General features: G+C 31.0%; 4 protein-coding genes across 5 annotated transcripts; 1 reads left to right on the top strand and 3 right to left on the bottom strand.

Annotated features, from left to right (window-relative positions):
* Positions 1-4,368: 4,368 nt before the first annotated feature.
* LOC111041899 (probable inactive tRNA-specific adenosine deaminase-like protein 3) lies at positions 4,369-20,100 on the bottom strand. The gene is made up of 2 exons (XM_022326350.1): positions 19,800-20,100; positions 4,369-5,402 (listed from the first exon to the last, which is right to left on the bottom strand). Exon 2 carries the CDS (start codon positions 5,390-5,392, stop codon positions 4,430-4,432), a length of 963 nt encoding a protein of 320 aa, XP_022182042.1. The 5' UTR covers positions 5,393-5,402; positions 19,800-20,100; the 3' UTR covers positions 4,369-4,429.
* Positions 6,431-8,450, bottom strand: LOC111041898 (actin-related protein 6). Its single transcript, XM_022326349.1, has 6 exons — positions 8,255-8,450; positions 8,052-8,169; positions 7,749-7,941; positions 7,270-7,685; positions 6,928-7,193; positions 6,431-6,868 (listed from the first exon to the last, which is right to left on the bottom strand). Exons 1-6 carry the CDS (start codon positions 8,329-8,331, stop codon positions 6,742-6,744), a joined length of 1,197 nt encoding a protein of 398 aa, XP_022182041.1. The 5' UTR covers positions 8,332-8,450; the 3' UTR covers positions 6,431-6,741.
* Positions 8,839-17,499, top strand: LOC111041896 (JNK-interacting protein 1). 2 transcript variants are annotated; one of them, XM_022326348.1, is made up of 8 exons: positions 8,839-9,133; positions 14,536-14,664; positions 14,749-14,813; positions 15,088-15,255; positions 15,347-15,523; positions 15,629-15,909; positions 16,360-16,544; positions 16,615-17,499. In XM_022326348.1, exons 1-8 carry the CDS (start codon positions 8,958-8,960, stop codon positions 16,685-16,687), a joined length of 1,254 nt encoding a protein of 417 aa, XP_022182040.1. In that variant the 5' UTR covers positions 8,839-8,957; the 3' UTR covers positions 16,688-17,499. The 2 variants fall into 2 exon arrangements, with proteins under 2 accessions (XP_022182040.1, XP_022182039.1); XM_022326347.1 differs by having other exon boundaries at positions 16,357-16,544.
* LOC111041890 (SOSS complex subunit B homolog) lies at positions 17,906-18,439 on the bottom strand. Its single transcript, XM_022326334.1, has one exon. The coding sequence runs from the start codon at positions 18,437-18,439 to the stop codon at positions 17,906-17,908; it is 534 nt and encodes a 177-aa protein (XP_022182026.1).
* Position 20,101: the final 1 nt, after the last annotated feature.

Below are 20,101 nucleotides of genomic sequence, written 5' to 3'. Positions count from 1 at the left end.
CGCAAAACACGTGTTCCAAACGTTTAACAAAAGTCCATCGGAACAAGTGTTTTGCAATTTGCAGAACTACAACTAAGATCTTTCAGGACAAATACTTTGTGAAAAAAAATCTCTCTGAACAATTATTTTGTGGATCTTAAAAAATCTGGATCATAATTTTTTTCAGCTTCTATTTGTTCCAACTTATCCAAAATATCTAAATTTTACTCGATGTTTCAGAATACATCAGGTGTTCCGATGAACTTTTATTCCACAAAACATTTGGAACAAAGTATATTGGAAAATATTAAGTATTGACAAATAATATTGACACATATTTGTTCCAACCTGGGTTGATATTGAACCCATAGATAATAGATATAAAATATCTTAGTCCGTGTTACAACTACGCGCATCGAGCAGTTCGGTCCTTCGAGATAACTTACAGCCATGGCTATGATAACATTGTATGAAACTACACTTATGTGCTTGGCTAACGTTAGATATAAACATGACATAAAATAAATATTTAATGAAGCCCAGCTGGGTCACAAACTTTTTATCCATAATGGCACATATTGGAGCTACCCACCCATACTTGCATACAATTAAGACCTGAATGCACAAAAATAGTGTGTTTGTGACACAACTGTTGAATCTGTGTAATACAGAACTCATAATAATTTAGATTACCTATAGTTAAATAAAGTATTGACTATTGACAAAAGGTGCGTGAGCATTTGTACTTCTTTTTGTACCAATGACAATACAATGCTGTTATATAAATATAAACACATGATCCAAGTTATATACATTACTCATGAGTAAGGGTTCGGATTTGAAGGCAAATGCCTTTCTTTTATTAATCATAATAGAAAAATAATTTTTATACAAAAATGTGTTTCATTTAATTTCTTAGACGATGGATCTTCTTTTTTTTTGCCTTTTTACTTATTAATGCCTTTTTGCCTTTCTTTACCTTTCGTACTTATAAATGCTTATTTTGTGTTTAATTTTTCAATTGATTTTATAATTTTATACACAGCTTGCGTATTATCGCTACAAATGGGTTTTATTATTTGCAATATTTATCGATATCGTCTTATCGAGTATTTGGTTAGGTTCAACAAAGTTATATCGAAGAACAAAGGATGGGAAAATATCAAAAAGATCAACCAAGTATTGAATGGAGAAACCACAAGCGACGACGATCTATCAAGTAGCAATCTTAATTTAGATAAATATTTAAGTATGAAATACGCCCCGATAACTTCGGTGGACGTAGAAAGATAGTTTTCGATGTACAAAAATATTTTAACCCCTAACCGTAGCCGTTTTTCTGAAGACAGCTTATCAAAATACATGGTACCTAGTCAATTTTTTTTTTAATACCAACTAGTTTATTTTGCATTAAATTAACTAGTATAACTCAAGTAAGTTAATATTTAAAATTGTTTTTAACTAATTCTTAGGACAAACCTGGTTAAAGAAAAAGGTACCTAATCTATTTATACAAAATAGCATAAATTTAATGTAGTTTAGAATTCAGGCTCATTTTTAATTTGTATTTTTCTCAAAATGTGTGTATTTGAAAGTGTTTAAAAATGTTCACTATTTTATTTTGTAGTATATTTATGAATTGCCTTTTGATATTTAAATTAAATGCCGTTTTTTGCCTTTTTTATTGATTATATTGCCTTCAAATCCGAACCCTTCTCATAACATTAAGATGCAGCAATTAACGTCGAATTCGGTTTAACGTTTTTAATTATATGTTCGGAAACAATTATTTGTAATATTTTTTGAATAATGGCAGTTTCAAAAACATTGATACATTAATTTGGAGTAAGGTTCACTGATTTGAAACCTCCAACAAATATCAAAGTATTTTTTCTACTACAAAACATGTACACATACAAGAAAAAAAAACTCACGTCCTCGTTAGATAAATATATTCATTCCGTTCCGCCCTGCAGCTTCTAAAATACTACAGGACGTATTAGTTGTTATTTATTATTATTCTACAACTATAAAACTATAGAACAAATACAAAATCGAAGTACCGATCTTCGTTAAAATATAGTGTAGGTTGGAAATTTTAGTATGTTTGGAAAAATAAGCGTGCCCGAAATCCAAACGCCGGCCGTTAAGAACGACGACTCGCTGGCTAGTTGTAAACGACGTCGGACGCGTCGTCAGGGGGATATTTTAATTTTTCGTCGATTGTTTGAGGCGAGATTGTTATTTTGATTCACTTGCAAATTTTGTCTCCGACACCACTGATCACAAAACTAGAAATTCACTGCCAAAAAACACCAAACCAAACATCACGAACGCAGAAGTCGAAACGATCATCGACGAAATCCACGCCGATATAATGACCATCTGTGACGTCATATTGATGGAGGACGAAGGCACCGGGGATAACGCCAACCTCGGAGAACAACAACCAGGATCAGATACGACCAGCCAATCAGGAGAAACCGGCCCTACCATACAAACGGAGAACGTCATATTATGCGATTCGATCGACGCACTTGAAGTAGACGACACGATCGACGACGTCGTGCAGCCCGAAGTGGAGTCCAGGTGGTGTCGTCTGTTCTAGACGGGATCGCCGAGACGTTGTGCGAAGATGTGAGTTCGGAATTCGCCTGCGGTGACGAAGTTTCGCATCTCCCCGAAGCGCCCGGATCGTCCGTGCGAGATGCGACGCTGAACGTCGGACCGGAAGAGCAGGATGCAGATAAAATACTAAAATAGTCGACGAGTTAACAGTGTTAGTGGAGGACGTGCCGGCCGGAGGTTAGGTCACTCGAATGTTGACGCACAGCCAAGGGCGACTTTTGTTATAAAAATATTTGGTACTTTTCTGTTATCCCTGCTACCAATCGATGCCGCGACTACCGTGACCACTCAATTCTGTTATCTCGACTACTAAAGTAATATCCAGATAGTTCTATAATTTAATACATAAAACACATGGATTGCCGTTTATATAATAAAGTAAATTAGTATATTATGTCCTCAGAATTATCACAAAACGTCAAGTTACATATTCTAAAATTATCACAGCAGTTGAAAGTCTATTCTAGAAATTATAACATTAAACATAAATAATTCATCAAGATATTAAATATTACAAATAAAAATAAAAAATCACGGTTACTGAAGTCTAAAATTCAATATTTGAATTTGCATTTACGGTGCCCCGGAAGTAAACCCTTCTCTTGAAAAAATTCAATCGCATCTTTTTCACGGTTTGGTAAATTCCACAGATTCATAATTAATTTAAAATTTATTAAATACAATGACGGAAATACAACAACTGTCAGCAATTATAGGTAATCGAGCGAATTGTGGTCACAGCATCGGCGTGGTAGTAGGGATAACAGAAAAGTACCAAAAATGTTATCGTATATACCTACTTTGTGTGACTGGATAAAATTTAATGATTTAGTTACCTCAGTGTTTTGCTTATTTTGTGGTAGAAAACTTAAAACAGTTAAAACCATAAATCATAATCCTTGTAACCTTAAGACATGTGGTAGTGTAACATAACACAAATAGCAATATGTATACTTTATTCCAAAAACTGTATAATACAGCCGGACTACTACAAAAGAGTTCTAAATAGATTAATAGAAGAGGTCCTAAGAAATCGTCAGCAATAATAATACCTACTCTACCATGTGGATTATTTTGTACTAGCTTGGGGTACATTAGATGACACAGGTCCACCAATGCCCAATTGCACAGTGGCCCAGACTCGCCCAGTCCACCATTGCCTTCCCCCTCCCTTGACTGAAGACTACACCGTCTAACACCTACATGAATTTTTTCTATTTAAATGTCTTATGTATTCAATTAAAAAAAAAGAACTTGAACAATTGTATTTTCAATATTTTCAGACATTTGTTGATAACTGATAAGAGTTAAAATTTCAAGTCTAGTTGATAATTTTGGAGATGCATTTTGAATAAATTTTCAGTTTTCAGTCCAATTTTAACAGTCAAACTTAATTATTTATAGGACAACAGTTTTTAATATAAAAAGGCCAATCATTTTCTATAGTTTTCCCTAATTTTAGAAAAATTATTAAGAATTTCACAATTTTTTTAGATTTAAAATTTACTATTTAGTATTTTAGTTAAATATTTGTTACAATTAGCCATTAGGTAGTACCTCAAAAGAAGTTTAAAAGATAATTTAATCGGTATAACGTACCTATATATATTCTTTTACTTCAGAAATTTAAAAGTCAAATAAATTTTTCAACACTGTACAGTAGGTTTAGTAGCTAAATACACTGAATATTGGATAGGTTATTAGGTTCTGTAGTAGGTACAAACTAAATATGTTAGCAATAAATGCTAATAATTAACAATATTTAAGACAAACATAGAAACATATGTGTCAGTTTATTTGGTAGATTTCAGTATTCTGCAATTTACATGGTGTGTTGTATGTTCTGAGTAATATTGTTGGTATGCGAAGCCAATGCTGCAGTCCTGCACTCTTCTTCTAAAACACCAGCAAAAACTTCAAATCTGTGGTTTATTCCTTTGAGAAGATGTATGCTGACTGATCCACCCAAGCCTCCTGGTCTGCTATCATCTTCATATCCATAGAAAACTCTTCTCGCTCTGCTGTGCACTAATGCCATCGCACACATCACGCATGGTTCTTTGGTTACATACACATCATATCCTGTACATAAGTATGGCCCAGTCTTGTCATTAGTGACTCTAGATGTTTTAGCTATGGTAGACGAAGAGTTCCATGCTCCACCTCCTTGAGCCTGGGCCACTTTATCTACCACACACATGATTGCATGCTTTACAGGGTGTTTGGTACGGAAATCACCACTTTGAGCTATAATCAAATTGTTTAAAGGATCGACCACCACAGCACCCACCCCACCAGTTGCACATGCCAATGCCGTCCTCATGTATCCATCAATAATGGCAAGTTCAAGTTGATTAAAAAAATCACCACTCAATATTGACTCTAGTCGTTTGTCTGGATGAAAGTTACATGGCCACAGCTTACGAGCTTGTAGGTTCTGGCTACATGTTTTTGGCATGCAAGCCGGGACTGGAATGATCTCAGGTCGACCAGATAGGCCAGCAAAGTTAAATCCTTTTCTTTCCAACTCTGCCACACAATCATCTGAATTTAAATCGTTGGCTAACATTAGTATGATCGTTTGATTTTTAACGCGTTTAAGATGTGTTAAAGAATTTATCACAGACAATTGTCCAAGATCCTTAACGATTTTGCTGGTTGAGGTTCGATCAATAATAGTGTCAACAAACACATTCACTGTGGCAATGCTATCAGTTGTTACATTCTCTGGCAACACTGGTCTCAAAGTCCAAGTCATTGAAAGTCTTGATCGTTTTGGTTCCATTTTAACAAGTCTGTAACAAATTTGTGTTATATGAGAAATCTATTTAGTGTAGTATTTTTATAATTCAAGTTATGCTAAAATAAAGAAAAGCAGATTCAAAATAATTCAATAAAATTGTGAAAATTATGTATTTTTAAAATATTTAAAATTGTAACAAGTGACTTTTTAGGTTTTATTAATATTGATTATACAAAATAATATTATTAATAATATAGATAGCTCACTGATCGTTAAGTTCTAGTGAGTGGAAATAGTGTACAATGGCTAAAGAGCCATGATAATTAATAGTTATTAACAGTTGAATTGCCAATGAAGGATATTGTCCAAAACTTTTTTTTAATATAAATCTTGTAAGGGTATTTTTTTGTTTCTATTTATTTCTATAGGTATTAAAGAATATTAAAATACAAACAATACAAATGATGATTATAGTGAGATCTAAGACTTGATGAAAGATTACTACAACAAATACATGACATGTATTAATAATAATATTTTAAGATTTTTGAATACCAATGTTGTTTTAATCTGAATATTTAATTAATTATCCGGAAAGTTAAAACAAAATTAAATTACCTATAAGTACTCTATACCAGCGATTTTCAACCGGGGTCGCCAACAATTATTTTAGGGTCGTCAATCCATGTGGGAAAAAAATTGATTCACTTAGAATCTTATAATTTTTAGTAAGTGTCATAATATATATATATTTTTGTTTTTGGATAGTCCGATAGTCGATAAAAAGGTTCATTGAAGTGTTCATAATATACCTTTTTTTGTAAAATATATACACAAATAAATACAATAATAACAGTTGGTTCAATATTTTAATGCTTACAAAGGGTCGTTGGACATCTTGGTGACATTATAGGGGGCCACAAATTCAAAAAGGTTGAGAACCGCTGCTCTATATAATAGCATAGTAGACAATAGACATAAGATACTTGTATAACTAATGAAAGGAGAAAAAAAGTCAATATTTAGTACAAAAATATTTTATTTTACATAATAATAATTACATCATATTTAATTAATAGTAAAAATATAGGATAATGATAAAACTATCACAGTTTTTTCTATCATAGATACGTTTATAAAGAAAATTAGAAGAAAAATAAAAAATTATAAAAATATGTTGAGAAATAGATAACAGACATAATACGTTTTCACTATGAAAATATAGTCAAAATGTTTAACTGTCTGAGAGGTTTTATTTTTAAATATTAAAAATATTTTAATTTCATTGGTATTTTCACACATATTGTTTCATAGAAAGTTAAACTAAATGTCTATAATATTTGTATGCAATAAATAATAATTAATGTTTTCTATTTTCAGTCTTATTGTATCTAAACATCAAATCGATGGCACGCAGAAAATCCTTCTTCATCATATTCTTCTTTAGTCACCACAAGTGAAAAAAAATCTGGATCTTTACTTAGTAAATTTCCTCCATGCCACGCATATGTAATTGGACTGAAAATTTAAAAAGAATTTATACATTTTATTTTTGTTAAGCTTATAATTTTGTTTACTTTTCAGGTACAGTTACTGAAACATCAAATTCATCAGGAGCAAGAGCCCGCACTTCTTTAGTAAGGCGCTCTTGAAAACCAGGAAAACAACCGTTACCACCAGTTACAATGATGTTGTTGTATAGATGAGACCTAGTCTCTTCTGGGCACAAATTTATACTGAGAACAATCGCTTCTGATATACCCATTTGTGGTATACCAATATCATTTGGATAGAATAAGATTTCTGGTATTGTAAAACGTTCATTGTTCATGCGTAAAACTTGCTAATGTAAAAAATGGCAATAATAAATAATATACCAAATACCTAACTGTAAAAATGGCATCATAATTTTTACTTACCTGATCTTTATCAATAGTTCTGCTCACAGAAGTCTCGTCTAATGTTCGTATAATTCCCCTATTCACAGTCGTATAATCAGGTAAAACATAGTCTCTGACAATAGTATTTTTAGGCCATTTCATTTTTGCAATTTTATGATCTCTATTAAAATCTGTAGACATAAAACACAAGTCTTCTTTGCATTGATTCATAACGTATGTTTCTTCCATAACATGTAACTGTCGGTATGATATCACTTCTTTCAAATGATTAGTAAGAATTTTGCCACCAACATTGACACGTAATATTCCAGGCTTGAATTTTTTTTGTAAAATGTAAGGAACAATATGGGTAAAACTGTAACCCGTTTCAACAACCAAGCAACATTTGGTGGATGGTTTATCATAGTGATAATGGTAACAAGACAGATTTCCAGCTAAAAAAACCATGTTTAATGTACTTATCATGATAAATGAGTATAATTAAGATATTTATTTACCATTAGTTCTCAATAAGGCTTGGAACTCATATTCTTCAAAAAACATTTCTGTCATTCCTTCCTGAATAGAACTAAAATTGAAGTATGGTTCAGTCACAATTAGTGGCATTTCAAGAAAGTTGGCTTTGCAACAATCTTTACTAAATATATAATCCCATACTGTTTTCTGAATATCCCAGTTCAACAAGTAACCCTAAAAGTGTAGTAACTTAAATTGTTAATTATACTTATACATTTGAATGCATAATTATTAGAGCAAGTATTTTGACATTCAAAAAATGCTGAGCGCCTGTTTTCTAATACCTTTTGAAAGCCCAACATGAAGTACAGTCCCGATTTGTCTCGACACTCTGAAAGCTGATCACCGATTAATGTCCTCCTCCGTTCGCTCTTGGCCTTCATAATATAATTGGGTATAATCCTGAAAACAATAATATTAATAAGGTATATTGTAAATTGGTACTTACGTTTAACAATGTCAACACCAGTGTTGCATAGTGACTTACTTGGGAGCCTCATCGTCCGTGTGTCCGACTTTGGCCGTGTATGCCCCATTGTCTAATATGTAACTTTTCGTGGTCATCGCGTACGAAATCGATTCAGAACCGAAACAAAAAAATTGTGTAAACGAAGCTGCTGAATTATTGCTCTACGCGTAACGTCGTCGGACCGATATCAGCATCGGCAAATAATCACATCTAAGTCTTGTTATCACTGTTTTTGCCTTTTCGGCGTAACACGCGGGAAGTGTATGATAACGACAAGTAGACAGTGTTGTTGTCGTCGTCGGTTCTCAAAATGCGCGTCAGTGCAAATTGGTTCTCAAACAGTGGAGAAATAATAAAACGAAAATCGACAAATCCGCGCGTAAACTTAAAGGTTTACTGTATACAATATGTATAATATAAAATATTACGTTAGTATAACAATAATTATCTCGAAAATACACATTACTGTAAAAAAGCACGGTATATTATAAAAATATAAATACTTCTTGCATATTATGCACGAGCGCGACCAGCCGAGAGGTCTACGGAGTGCGCGCGATAGTAATGTAATACTATAATAAGGCACAGGGTGGAAACGACAATAATCAATACCATACAACTTGCGGGGCGGCCGTTCGTGAGTGTGTGTGTGTGTGTGCGAGCGCGTCTGGAAAAAATCGGCAGTTTTTCCGATGTCCACGATGAGATAATAATACTATGTATGTGTTATTTTAATATAATAATCCCTCTACGACATCGAAACCGACAGCGACCGTTGTGTAACACACACGCATGCATATCGTACGCGGAAACAATGGCTGATTCCGAGTTCGAAGAATTCAGGCAAATATTCGAATCACTACCTCAACACCTGAGGGCGTCCGCGCAGACCTATACGTAAGTTAAGACGGCACAGTATTTTTTTTTTAAAGGCATAGGTAAATAGCAATATAATATTTAACATATTGCATTTAAAGTAGGTGCAGGTACGTAGTACTTCCCTGTGCGAATCCTTCGGTTATATGTTAGTAGTTAGTTATTTGGCATGTTACAGAATATTATTGTTATTATAATTTAGTACTCGAGGAGTCCAGTTGAGTGCTTATGGTAGTGGAGGGGGATGAAAGTTGGGTGGAGAGGTTATGTATAGGTTCGTTAAGCCCACCGGCCTGCCTAAATACATGTTATAAAGATTGATAAATACTCATGGACAAATCGTTAATATTTAGTTAGTATAGTGATCTGCTACAGAGATACAGGTACACTAGGTACTATATAGTGTTAGACGTTAGTCATATTCAAATTTTATGTAAATATAAATATAATACGTAGTGTCGCAAAACTATTTTAATTTTTAGGACCGATGTAGTGAATTTTTTAGATTGTTCAGGAACGCCATTAGGTGGGTGACAGGGTGTACTTTGGAGTAGGTACATAATATGATATAATTATGGAGGTAATATACATTTATTGTAAGTATAATATAATATATTAATATTATACGTTGATATTACAAAAATCAAGCATGCACGACAATACCATTTTTGAACTTCCGTCTTCCAACTTTTCAATTTTTTTTAATTCAATAAAATATGAAATATACCTATAACTCTTATTCAATTCCATACACGCGCATTTAGGTATACACATAAAAATGTATTTAGTATAATATTAAGAAAAATTGGTCTGAATGGATGAAAAAAAAATTGCTTGCTTACATTTTGGCACCCCTATTATAATAAACAAATGGAGCAACTGATACACTGATACAGACTATTTAATAAGTTATATTCATCTACGTTAATAGTATACGTGGTTTTAAAGATAAATTTTACGCTTGGTGGCGTGGTTAAAATTTACCTCCTAGTTCCGTGGGTCGTGAAAAGTCGTTTGATAATTATTGTTTAATGTTGCCGTTATTCATAGGGTGAGTTTGGTGATCTACAGGTGTAAGTGAGACACTTATGCCCCTCCCCCCAAAGTTTTTTCGGAAATATATATACATTATACATATATATATTTCAAATATTGTGAGCACAATTGTAAATTGTGTTGTTTACAAAAATAATGCTTTATTAATTATTAGTTACGCTTATTCCATTATTAAAAAAAACCTATCATTGTATGTCAAAATGAGTTACTTTTCTTTGGCACCTCTTTATTTTCCAATAGTATACGTTATACCAAAAAAATCTCGATTATTTTACATTAGTAGGTAACCTATAAGTTTCATTAATTTTTTAAATTATTAACGTACATTAACTATATCTATTGAACAAAAATTCTAATGCTTCTTAACAGTCAATTTGTTGTTAATTTTGTTCCAAATCTATAGTTTCATTTGATTTCAATCTATAAATATTTTTTTGGGAATAAGAAAAAAATTCGGTAAAAAATTAGGGCAGCAGAAGGCGTGTCGTTGCGTTTGTACTCCTGGACGCTGATCGAACTATCGAAGGGTAGGGGTTACGGGGGCTGAATTCCTCCAAATAAAATTTTTAAATTTGTTTTCCTACAAATTATTGTTTTAATTATTATATGCCACTATATTATTATAGTATTTCTGATTACCTATTGAACAATATTTTACGTATAATCTTGATTTTGGGTACTCGTCAGTCGTCACTGTAAATAACGTTTTAAATAATATAGATTATCTTAAGATTCATTACAACTAAAAACCGAGGTTTAGATACTAGGTGCTCACAATAGACCGTATTTTTTAAGTTTTCTAATCTTAACCACTTTTTATTGCAGCATCATCTATATAGATTATAGGTACATTAAAATATACATGCACATACCTACATGCTTTAAAAAGATTGGCCAATAGATAATAAATATATACCTAAGTCAGTAAATTAAAATACTCTCAATTTATTAAAATAAACTTATATAAATACAATCGATTTTCTAGTATTATAGTAGATAATGCTTAAGGTTGATGAGGTATTTATAAAATTTATTTATGATTTAAAATATTAATTTCATTTGAACTATATAGTACATATAGTTATTTTTAAGTTTAAATTAAACAATATGTATGTGAACACAATTTTCAGAAATTATTTACGTAGTAGGTATGCATTTTATCGGTACCTTTGTATTATGAATTATGATCAAGAATTATTAACAGTGTCGCAGACCGCAGTGTGTGTGCTCACAATCACAAATTCAAAACACAATAGTTCTGGCTTTTGTATGTGTATACAAATCAGTTATCGTACCTATATGAAAACAATTGATATTTGATAGCACTGCATACCGCACTTCATTATATGAACTATATAGTACTATAACTACACACACCTGTTAATTGACCATTTTGTATGGGAAGCATAGATATATAGAGGAGTTAGTACAATAGTATAATTCTCTATTTTTTTCTTGCAGCGTTAACGTCTCGTTACTTCGTTGTTTATAAATTAATACAAATAAGTATACTAAAATTATTTGTTTTTCCTGCAGATTGCTTTGAAAAGGTAGGTAGGTAGTTACTGACAGATTTCATTTTTACCCCCCCCCCCCCTCCAAAAAGTAAGTACAAGCTACATATATATATTCATAATATATATAATTTATATAATATTGTATGTTTTAACTGTCAAATTATGATAATAAATAATCCCAGATAGATATATATATATTATTGTAAATCGTTTTAATTCGCTGTCACGAGAACAAACAAACCGTGTATTTAAGTACTCAAATAATAGCTAAAACACTTGTACATCCGATGGCGTTGTCGACCTAGAGAGTGTAGAAACTAAATAAGCTCTCCGAAAGCTAAGCTCTCTGAAGCCAACTGAAGTAGGAGGTGTAAGTGCCGTGGAAGAGTTTGATGAAAAACCGTCTTTTTTTCACATTTCTTGTTCAGTAAGTTTTCGAAAAATAATGGTTATTCAATACGTTCAAAGTCAACCAATAGCTTTTAATCAACAATTAATAAATGTTAGTGGTTCGATACCCGGCCGATGACAACATTTTTGCACTATTTTTAAAATTTTTTTTATTATTTGTTTATTTTGTTTATTGATTATCATTTATCGTTATACATTATATTGCTGTTACGTAGTTTAACTTCCTAAAGAATAAATACAAATAAAATAAATAAACAATTAATTGTGGTAATTTTTAAAATATTAGGTAGGTATCAATATATCTCTGGTACAGTGTATTATAGTCTATAGAGACAGATTAATATTAAATGTGGGAATATGAGAAGATTTTGATGTCAATAATATCGGACAAGACACTTAGCAGTTAAAAAGGATAAAAATTATCATTTAACAGACTACAGCCTCTTAGATTTGCTCCAAAAGTCATGTTGTTAGTCATCATAATATTGTATACCTGGTTTCATTAAAACTAACCAATTGTTGACATAATTCTGATATTAAAGTTGCATGACTTAAAATATCTTTTATTAATCAGCAATCAATATTGATTTTGTATACATTTATATTACCTTTAATAACCAACTGACAAACTAGTCGTTTGAATTTTGAATTATAAATACCTACCTACATCTAAATTTAAAAAAAAGAGTTGACAAGTGGGTACTGCTCTGCTGTATCAAAAATCAAAATCTAAGTGTCTTAGAATTGTTGTAAATCTACAAATTTTCACCGTTTATTCAGGAGGATTTAAATATAGGTATAGATCATCCTACTGTGCTTAAGCGTTTTTAAAATTTCGATTACTTAATCCACTCATTTTAAATAATTTCTTTAAAAAAAAAAACAAAGAATATTAAATTTTAAAAACATAGTAATATATAAAAAAATAATTATAAAACATTTTCGATTCGAAGATAATTGGGATTGAGTAGATTAATAATATGTACAATTAAAATGAAGGAATAAGTATACTCTTTTCAGCGATAGAATACGCCCAGCTCGTAATTTTGCTAATCCTCACGCGACATCCTGCCGAAGTAGAACCGGTCTTGACGGCTGGGTGTTTATAGTAGGGATGCACAGAATCGGCGTGTTCTCTCGCTTGATAGTGAAATGTATGTAAGTATATAAATAATGAATAATTCGATTACATTAATTTGGTATCAGACGACCAACTACCTATATAGTATAATAATCGAGGTAGATATGCAGGTTAATTAAAATACATTTTTTGAAGGTCAAGATAATTGAAAACCCTATTTTCCTACAGATTTACTTATTAATATTTATTATTTTTAAACATGATAATATAAAAGTAAACGACGAAATACCTAGGTGCAATAAATTAATGAGGAAGTTATTACTATTGATGAAAACTTACTGTCGTATGTTACAAGGACGTATAATGTATATGTGTGAACTTGAGTACCTACCTAATATAATATTGTTACACACGATAAATATTCTTAAGATATTTTAAAAGTCATGAAATATAAATAAAATCTTCGTTTTGACATAAAAATCAACTCAGACGTTCAAAATTAAAAATTATGCTGTTATAAAAAAATATTAATTCATTATAGTTGTATACAACGCCAGTATAAAGATTTGACATAATATCTTTAGTAGAGATAGTCTAAAGACTAGTCTTTACTTATACCTACAACTCGCATATTTATGGTTTTAATTGATCAAATATTAAAATGTATAGGTACTTACAATTTTTAAAGGTGGCTAGACATAACACCCGATACTTAACTTCTCCATTATAATTTATATTATTATTTATTGAACATTCAAGGTTCTGACTCTTACATTACTATAAATCGTATAACATAAACGACAACTTGATGTAATTATTATTTTTAAATTTTACTCATCTTAATTTATATTCATTGAAGCACATGAGTGATTTTTACTATAGGTACTAACATTTCAACAAGTTCTTGATATTTATTTAAAAAGTTGTAATTTTACCATCTATTTTAAAATTATATAATCATATGATTTTTTATTGAATGCCATCATTTAATTTAATGTAGGTATAATATTCATGGGAGAAATACGTTTGGACGCATTGTCCCATAAGCTAGAGATTAAATGTTGATGACTTTTGTATTGTTTTTCTTTGATTCTATAAAATGATATCTAAGCTAAAAGATTGTTTCATGCTTCCTTGATTCAGAACATACTCATTATACTCATATTTCAGTAGCACCCATTATTTTCCATTTTGAAACAACACATGAGGGTGTGTTTTCAATTATCATTCGTAATTATTATAGTATATAGTATAGCAAGTATAATAAATAGTTATTTAGAACGATTTATTTTAATTTTAAAATATATTGTATAGTATATTTACTATTTTACCACTTGTAATAATATTTGACTGTTTAGTCTAGTTCATGATGTATTATCAGACGAAGAGTCATCGACTGAAGCTACAATCATCAAAAATGTTGACACCAATAATGCTTTCAATGTGTTTTCCAATTCAGACGACGATCAAAATGAACCAAAAAACAAGTAAGACATAGTATTAAGACCTAGGGGTTTACAAGTAAATATTCAAAAATACCCGAGGTTAACATTCATACCTGTATATTACAGTCAAATTGTGCGCTTGAGGCACGAAAAAAGAAGAAGAAAATTACCCGAATTACCAAAAAATAAAAGTAATAATATTTGTTTTTATTTTTGATTGCAAACCAAATGTCATATTTAAAGAAAACAATACACACTTACAAGTTACAACGTAGTTTTTCAAACTTTAATATTATTATAAAACTATTAATGTTTAAAGTGCGATAAAAATAAGTTTTTATTACCTAACTATATTAGGTATTGATAATAAATAATAACATATTGATTTCAATTGAAAGGGCATTTGGTTATTCGATTAAATTATCAATTGACTAACGTGAACAATTTATAAATACCTATTCGAAGCTGGTTCGGTGTTAAGCTTGGCCGACGAATTAGGAGAAGTATTTTCGCCGGATAGAAGGAAATCGTTCGTATCGGGACTTCGAGATTCTGAATGTCGGTCTCCAGACTCGGGTATATCATTAGTTCATTCGCCCGAGAGAGCCAAATCTAGTTCACCACAAGAAATCGGTAATGAGCCCACAACAATTACATTAATACATATTATTACGCTCTCAACTTATCTTAATGAAACCTTAATTTGACTATTATTTATGCGCAGACACTCCGACTCCAGCGTCTTCGTGTTCATCGGGTCTTCCATTATCTCAATTAGAGCTATTAGAGGCCACGCACAGAGGTCTGTACAAGTTCGTTCCTAGGCACCGGGACGAGTTGGAAGTGGATATCGGTGATCCGATTTACGTGCAAAAGGAAGCCGAAGACTGTTGGTGCGAAGGTACATATTTACTGTTTGATCTCGACGGGAATATTGATGGCAATGTTAACGTCACAACAATATCATATAATACTATTGTATATTATACATATTGACGGGTTTCAGGAGTTAACCTTCGCACTGGAGCTCAAGGAGCGTTTCCGTCAGCGTATGCAGTAGATGTCGAGTACACGGATTTCGATTCTGCGGCGCCCAAGGTGAAACGAGAACGGTTTCTTTTGGGATACATGGGTTCGGTGGAGACAATGTGGCACAAAGGCAATTCTGTGCTGTGCCAAGCCATACGGAAGATTACTGAACGACCCAATTGCAAACCACAATCGTGCATACTTGAGGTGTCGGACCAAGGACTTCGAATGGTCGATCGTGCCAAATCTTCAACGATGGTAAGTGCTGCACTGTTTAGTGTACAATTTACACGTACCTAAGTACCCAACTACCTACTTATGCACACAGAGGTTCATAAGCAACACACTGCATGGACTAATTTTAAATAGGTACCCAACACTTAAGTAATTAATAATCTTCAAAATGATAGATGATGGTGATATGTATTAGGTATACCTATTATATAACACATTTACGTTCTACATAGGCATACCTATAAAAATGTATTATAATATTACACGCATTTATTTTATTGAATTTTATTATATATTTTAATATACCCAACAACCAAATTGAATACATACCTATATATACCTATATATCACTTTTTCTGTGGTGCTATTTTTTTCAGCAGCGATTATTTAAATTGTTGAATACATACTTATCTAAATTTCTATATTACCTATGTATTATATATGTATATTTTATTGTACTTTTCAATTTAGCAGACAAGAGATTCGAGTACACCATGTCAAGATTATTTTTACTCTTTAAAGAACGTATCGTTTTGTGCGTTTTACCCGGAAGACAACCGATATATGGGGTTCGTTACTAAACATCCGACATGTCAGAGGTTCGCATGTCACGTGTTTAAAGCAAACGAATCGTCGAGACCAGTGGCGGAAGCGATCGGGTAAAGGATTTCACACGTATTTTATTCGTTCAGAAATAATACAAATATAACACCCTATTCGTTTTCTTAGACGTGCTTTCCAAAGATTCTATCAGAAATACATAGAGACAGCGTATCCAGTGGAAGACATATACATCGAGTGAACGGAAGATAAGTCCATAGTCGTCGTGTAACATATTATGATATGTGCGGAGGACTTAGTGATATGTTTGTGGACGGACAGGACCGTTTGAAAATTATGAGCGATAAAAAGGAATCATCGTTAGAGATATTGTGCTGCAGCAGTGTTCTAATGAAACAAATTCAATATGTGATAACACACCAAATATCGATGAATAATATTCATTTATAACTAGATCAGTATTATCTATTTTGCTCCTTTTAAATGTTCCCAAATACAACTACACATAATATATATAGTCCCCACGACAAGTTCTAAACAATCTCATTAGGAATAAGGATAATATATTGTATTGTATCTTAAATGATTACTATGTTTTTATGAATTCATTTGTTAATATTGAATGTTTAAATGGAATACTACCTAGCTTTAAATATAAATTAAAATATAATTTTGTTTAAAAAGTTTACAGTTCTCAGTTGTTAATTTTATTAATTAATTATACCTTATGTACGCATTAGAAATTTGTCAAATACTGCACAAAGCACTTAATCATGCAGTGGCGCAACTAACTAGGTACATTATAATTTTGTGGCCCAAGTGTAAAGCAATATTTGAATTATCATTTAACTAAAAGTAGGAAGGCAAAAATGAAAAATATTTAATTTATGTATAATCTTTATGACATAAGGTCATTTAAATTGTATGCCTACAATATTTCTATACATAGAGATAGGGATGAGAAAATGTATGATATCCTACTATTAGCACTACTGGATTAAGTATGTACAACACAATATGACGAATATATTACATATTCATATTCTAAATACACATGGTAGTCTTGTATCTATTATATAAGTTTAAACTGAGGTTTAATTCCTGTAAATTGTACTTAACAGTGTAATTAAATGCTGAATTGACATTCAGGTTGAATATTTATGAACATCAAATGGTATAGCTTAAAATATGAACAATATAATAAAATACTCAAAACATAAGAATATATGTATTGACATAAAACAATAGCCTAATAATCAAATAATTGACAGCGGGAATTAAAGAAAAATACACATATATTACTTAGAATTTTTTTTTGTAAAATAAGGATGTACATAGTTAATTACAGTTTAATATAAAACTTGAATATTAAAATAGGGTCAAAAATGAGTTAATATCACAGAATTTCTTCACCAACTCATATAATACAATTGCATAACAAGTTTATTCAGTTATTGTATTATTTTCTTTCTGGTCTCATTTGACTTCTAGGTCCACTTTTTCCATTGTTACCTTTGAATGTATTTGGTTTCATATTTTGCTTTCCAACTCCTGTCCGTCTTGCGTTACTTATTGTATTCCCATTGGCTCCCGGAGGTGGTTGTGGTGGAGGTGCATTAAGGTTTACTTCACTCATATTGACAGATTCATTAAAAGTCATGATAAAATCACCAATTTTTTCAATTTCACCATTTTTACCAACATACAGAGTAAGACAGTTTCTAAAGTAAATTGCATAAGCTCTGTGAACACGTATTATGTCACCTGGATATAAAAATGAACCAGGTTCATCCCACACGGAAAAATTGATGCATGCTGAACTATCAGCTACTTTTACTGTTCGAACTTCATGGTTATCTTTGAGCTGTACAGCAGGATTTACTTCTAATACTATGCACATAACAGTTATGTTGTTTACATTATTTTGAATGTCTTTAATCAGTGTCAAAGGAGTATCTGGATTAATAGGTTTTGGTTTACTAATACTCATCATTTTTATATATATATATATATTTTAACTAACTTTTAAATTACTTCTAGGCTATTAATAAGCTAGATGTTACCTAATTAGTTATTAGGTATGTTCTGTCTGAAACAATTAAAAACAAAATAATTACAATTAAAACAAAAAAATTAAAAAAACGTTTTAACTTCACTTTAAATTAAATTAAAAAATAAATATGACAATTAAACTATAAGAAAATAATAACTTCACTACATATATAAAAGAAAAACTTTATCATTACATAATACTAGACACTTTATTAATAACCATAGACTATAAAATAATCATCCAAGCATTTAGTATTACTCGAGGTATTACTTAATAAGTAATTGATAGTACATTTAATTTATATTGAGTTTAAAAGATTACACTTTTGCTTATTGAGTTTTTTTCTTCAGAATATTATTTCTTTGGATATTAGATTTTTAAATTTAATTCCACATGCTGCAAAGCTATTGATTATAAAAGTATGAAACTAACACTTTTCAGTTAACACTTATTAGGTTACGTATTTCTCAGGAATGTGTATTATGTATTGGTAATTTGATGACAAGTTAGTAGAATACTTTAAAAACATCACCAGGATGACTGTTATAGGGGATTTTTGGGGATCTAATCATCTTGTGTGTTAATAATTTCACAAATAACATAATATTCCAATAACATAATGCAGGAAGTTCAAAGACTTGGAAAATTTCTAACCAATATATGAAACAAAATTAAAGAAGATATTTTTTTTTATAATAAACTAATACTAATTTATTCTTTAATGAAAAAATATAAAATTTCCATTAAATACTTGATTTTAATAAATATCAACTTAAGAAGTTGGAAAATATTAGTAAATACCTACTTAGTAAGCTAATATAATATATACATTTGTTTACTGCCAACATTAAACAGGTTTGAAGTTTTGATAATTTGAAGTTAAAATTTGTTTGTCTACTTAAGGTTATTGTGTAATATCTTAGAATAGATATTACACAACTAGTAAACACCTAGGCAGGATTTAACATTTTGCAAGTTAAAAAATAAATAAATAATAGTTATGAAATGTACCTACTGTACCTATTTGTACAAATTTTTTTACATTTTCATAATATTCAAAATTAAATTACCTAGGTAAACAACCAATGGTCAGATGCACTTACAATGAATATCTAGTGTTTTAATCAAGTGAGTAAATCCTCACTTTTGATTAGACAGATACAATTTAGATTATCAAATGTGGTTTAGTTATCAAATTGTAATTTTATGTGAAAGTACCAATCTGCGAAAACCCGTCACGAAAAGAACACACAATTTCAGGGTGAACTGATTTAATTATAAGATTATCGATGTCACTTACCAAAACCAGTGAAATTTAAGGCACTTGTCTATCTGGTACATTATCTGGAAGTTGAATGTCTGGAAACTGTCATAGCGACCGGTGTTTGTTAGTGACCATTGAAATCGTGTTAGAATTCACAGCATTGTGATGGTGGTCAGAATTAGACGTTCGTTTGGAATTAAAAAAATTAAAAAATTTTAATAAAAATGAGAAGTAGGTATACACCGAGACCAACCTCATTACTTATTAGATTTTTTTTTTTAAACAAATCTCCACGATAAGACGACGGTATTGTGATTTGTGATTGCGTTGATAACAAC

The sequence above is a fragment of the Myzus persicae genome, unplaced genomic scaffold (genome assembly GCF_001856785.1).
Source record: "Myzus persicae strain clone G006 unplaced genomic scaffold, MPER_G0061.0, whole genome shotgun sequence".
NCBI lineage: Eukaryota > Metazoa > Arthropoda > Insecta > Hemiptera > Aphididae > Myzus > Myzus persicae.
Note: the sequence above shows the minus strand (reverse complement) of the source record. Positions and strands in the feature narration are given on the sequence as shown.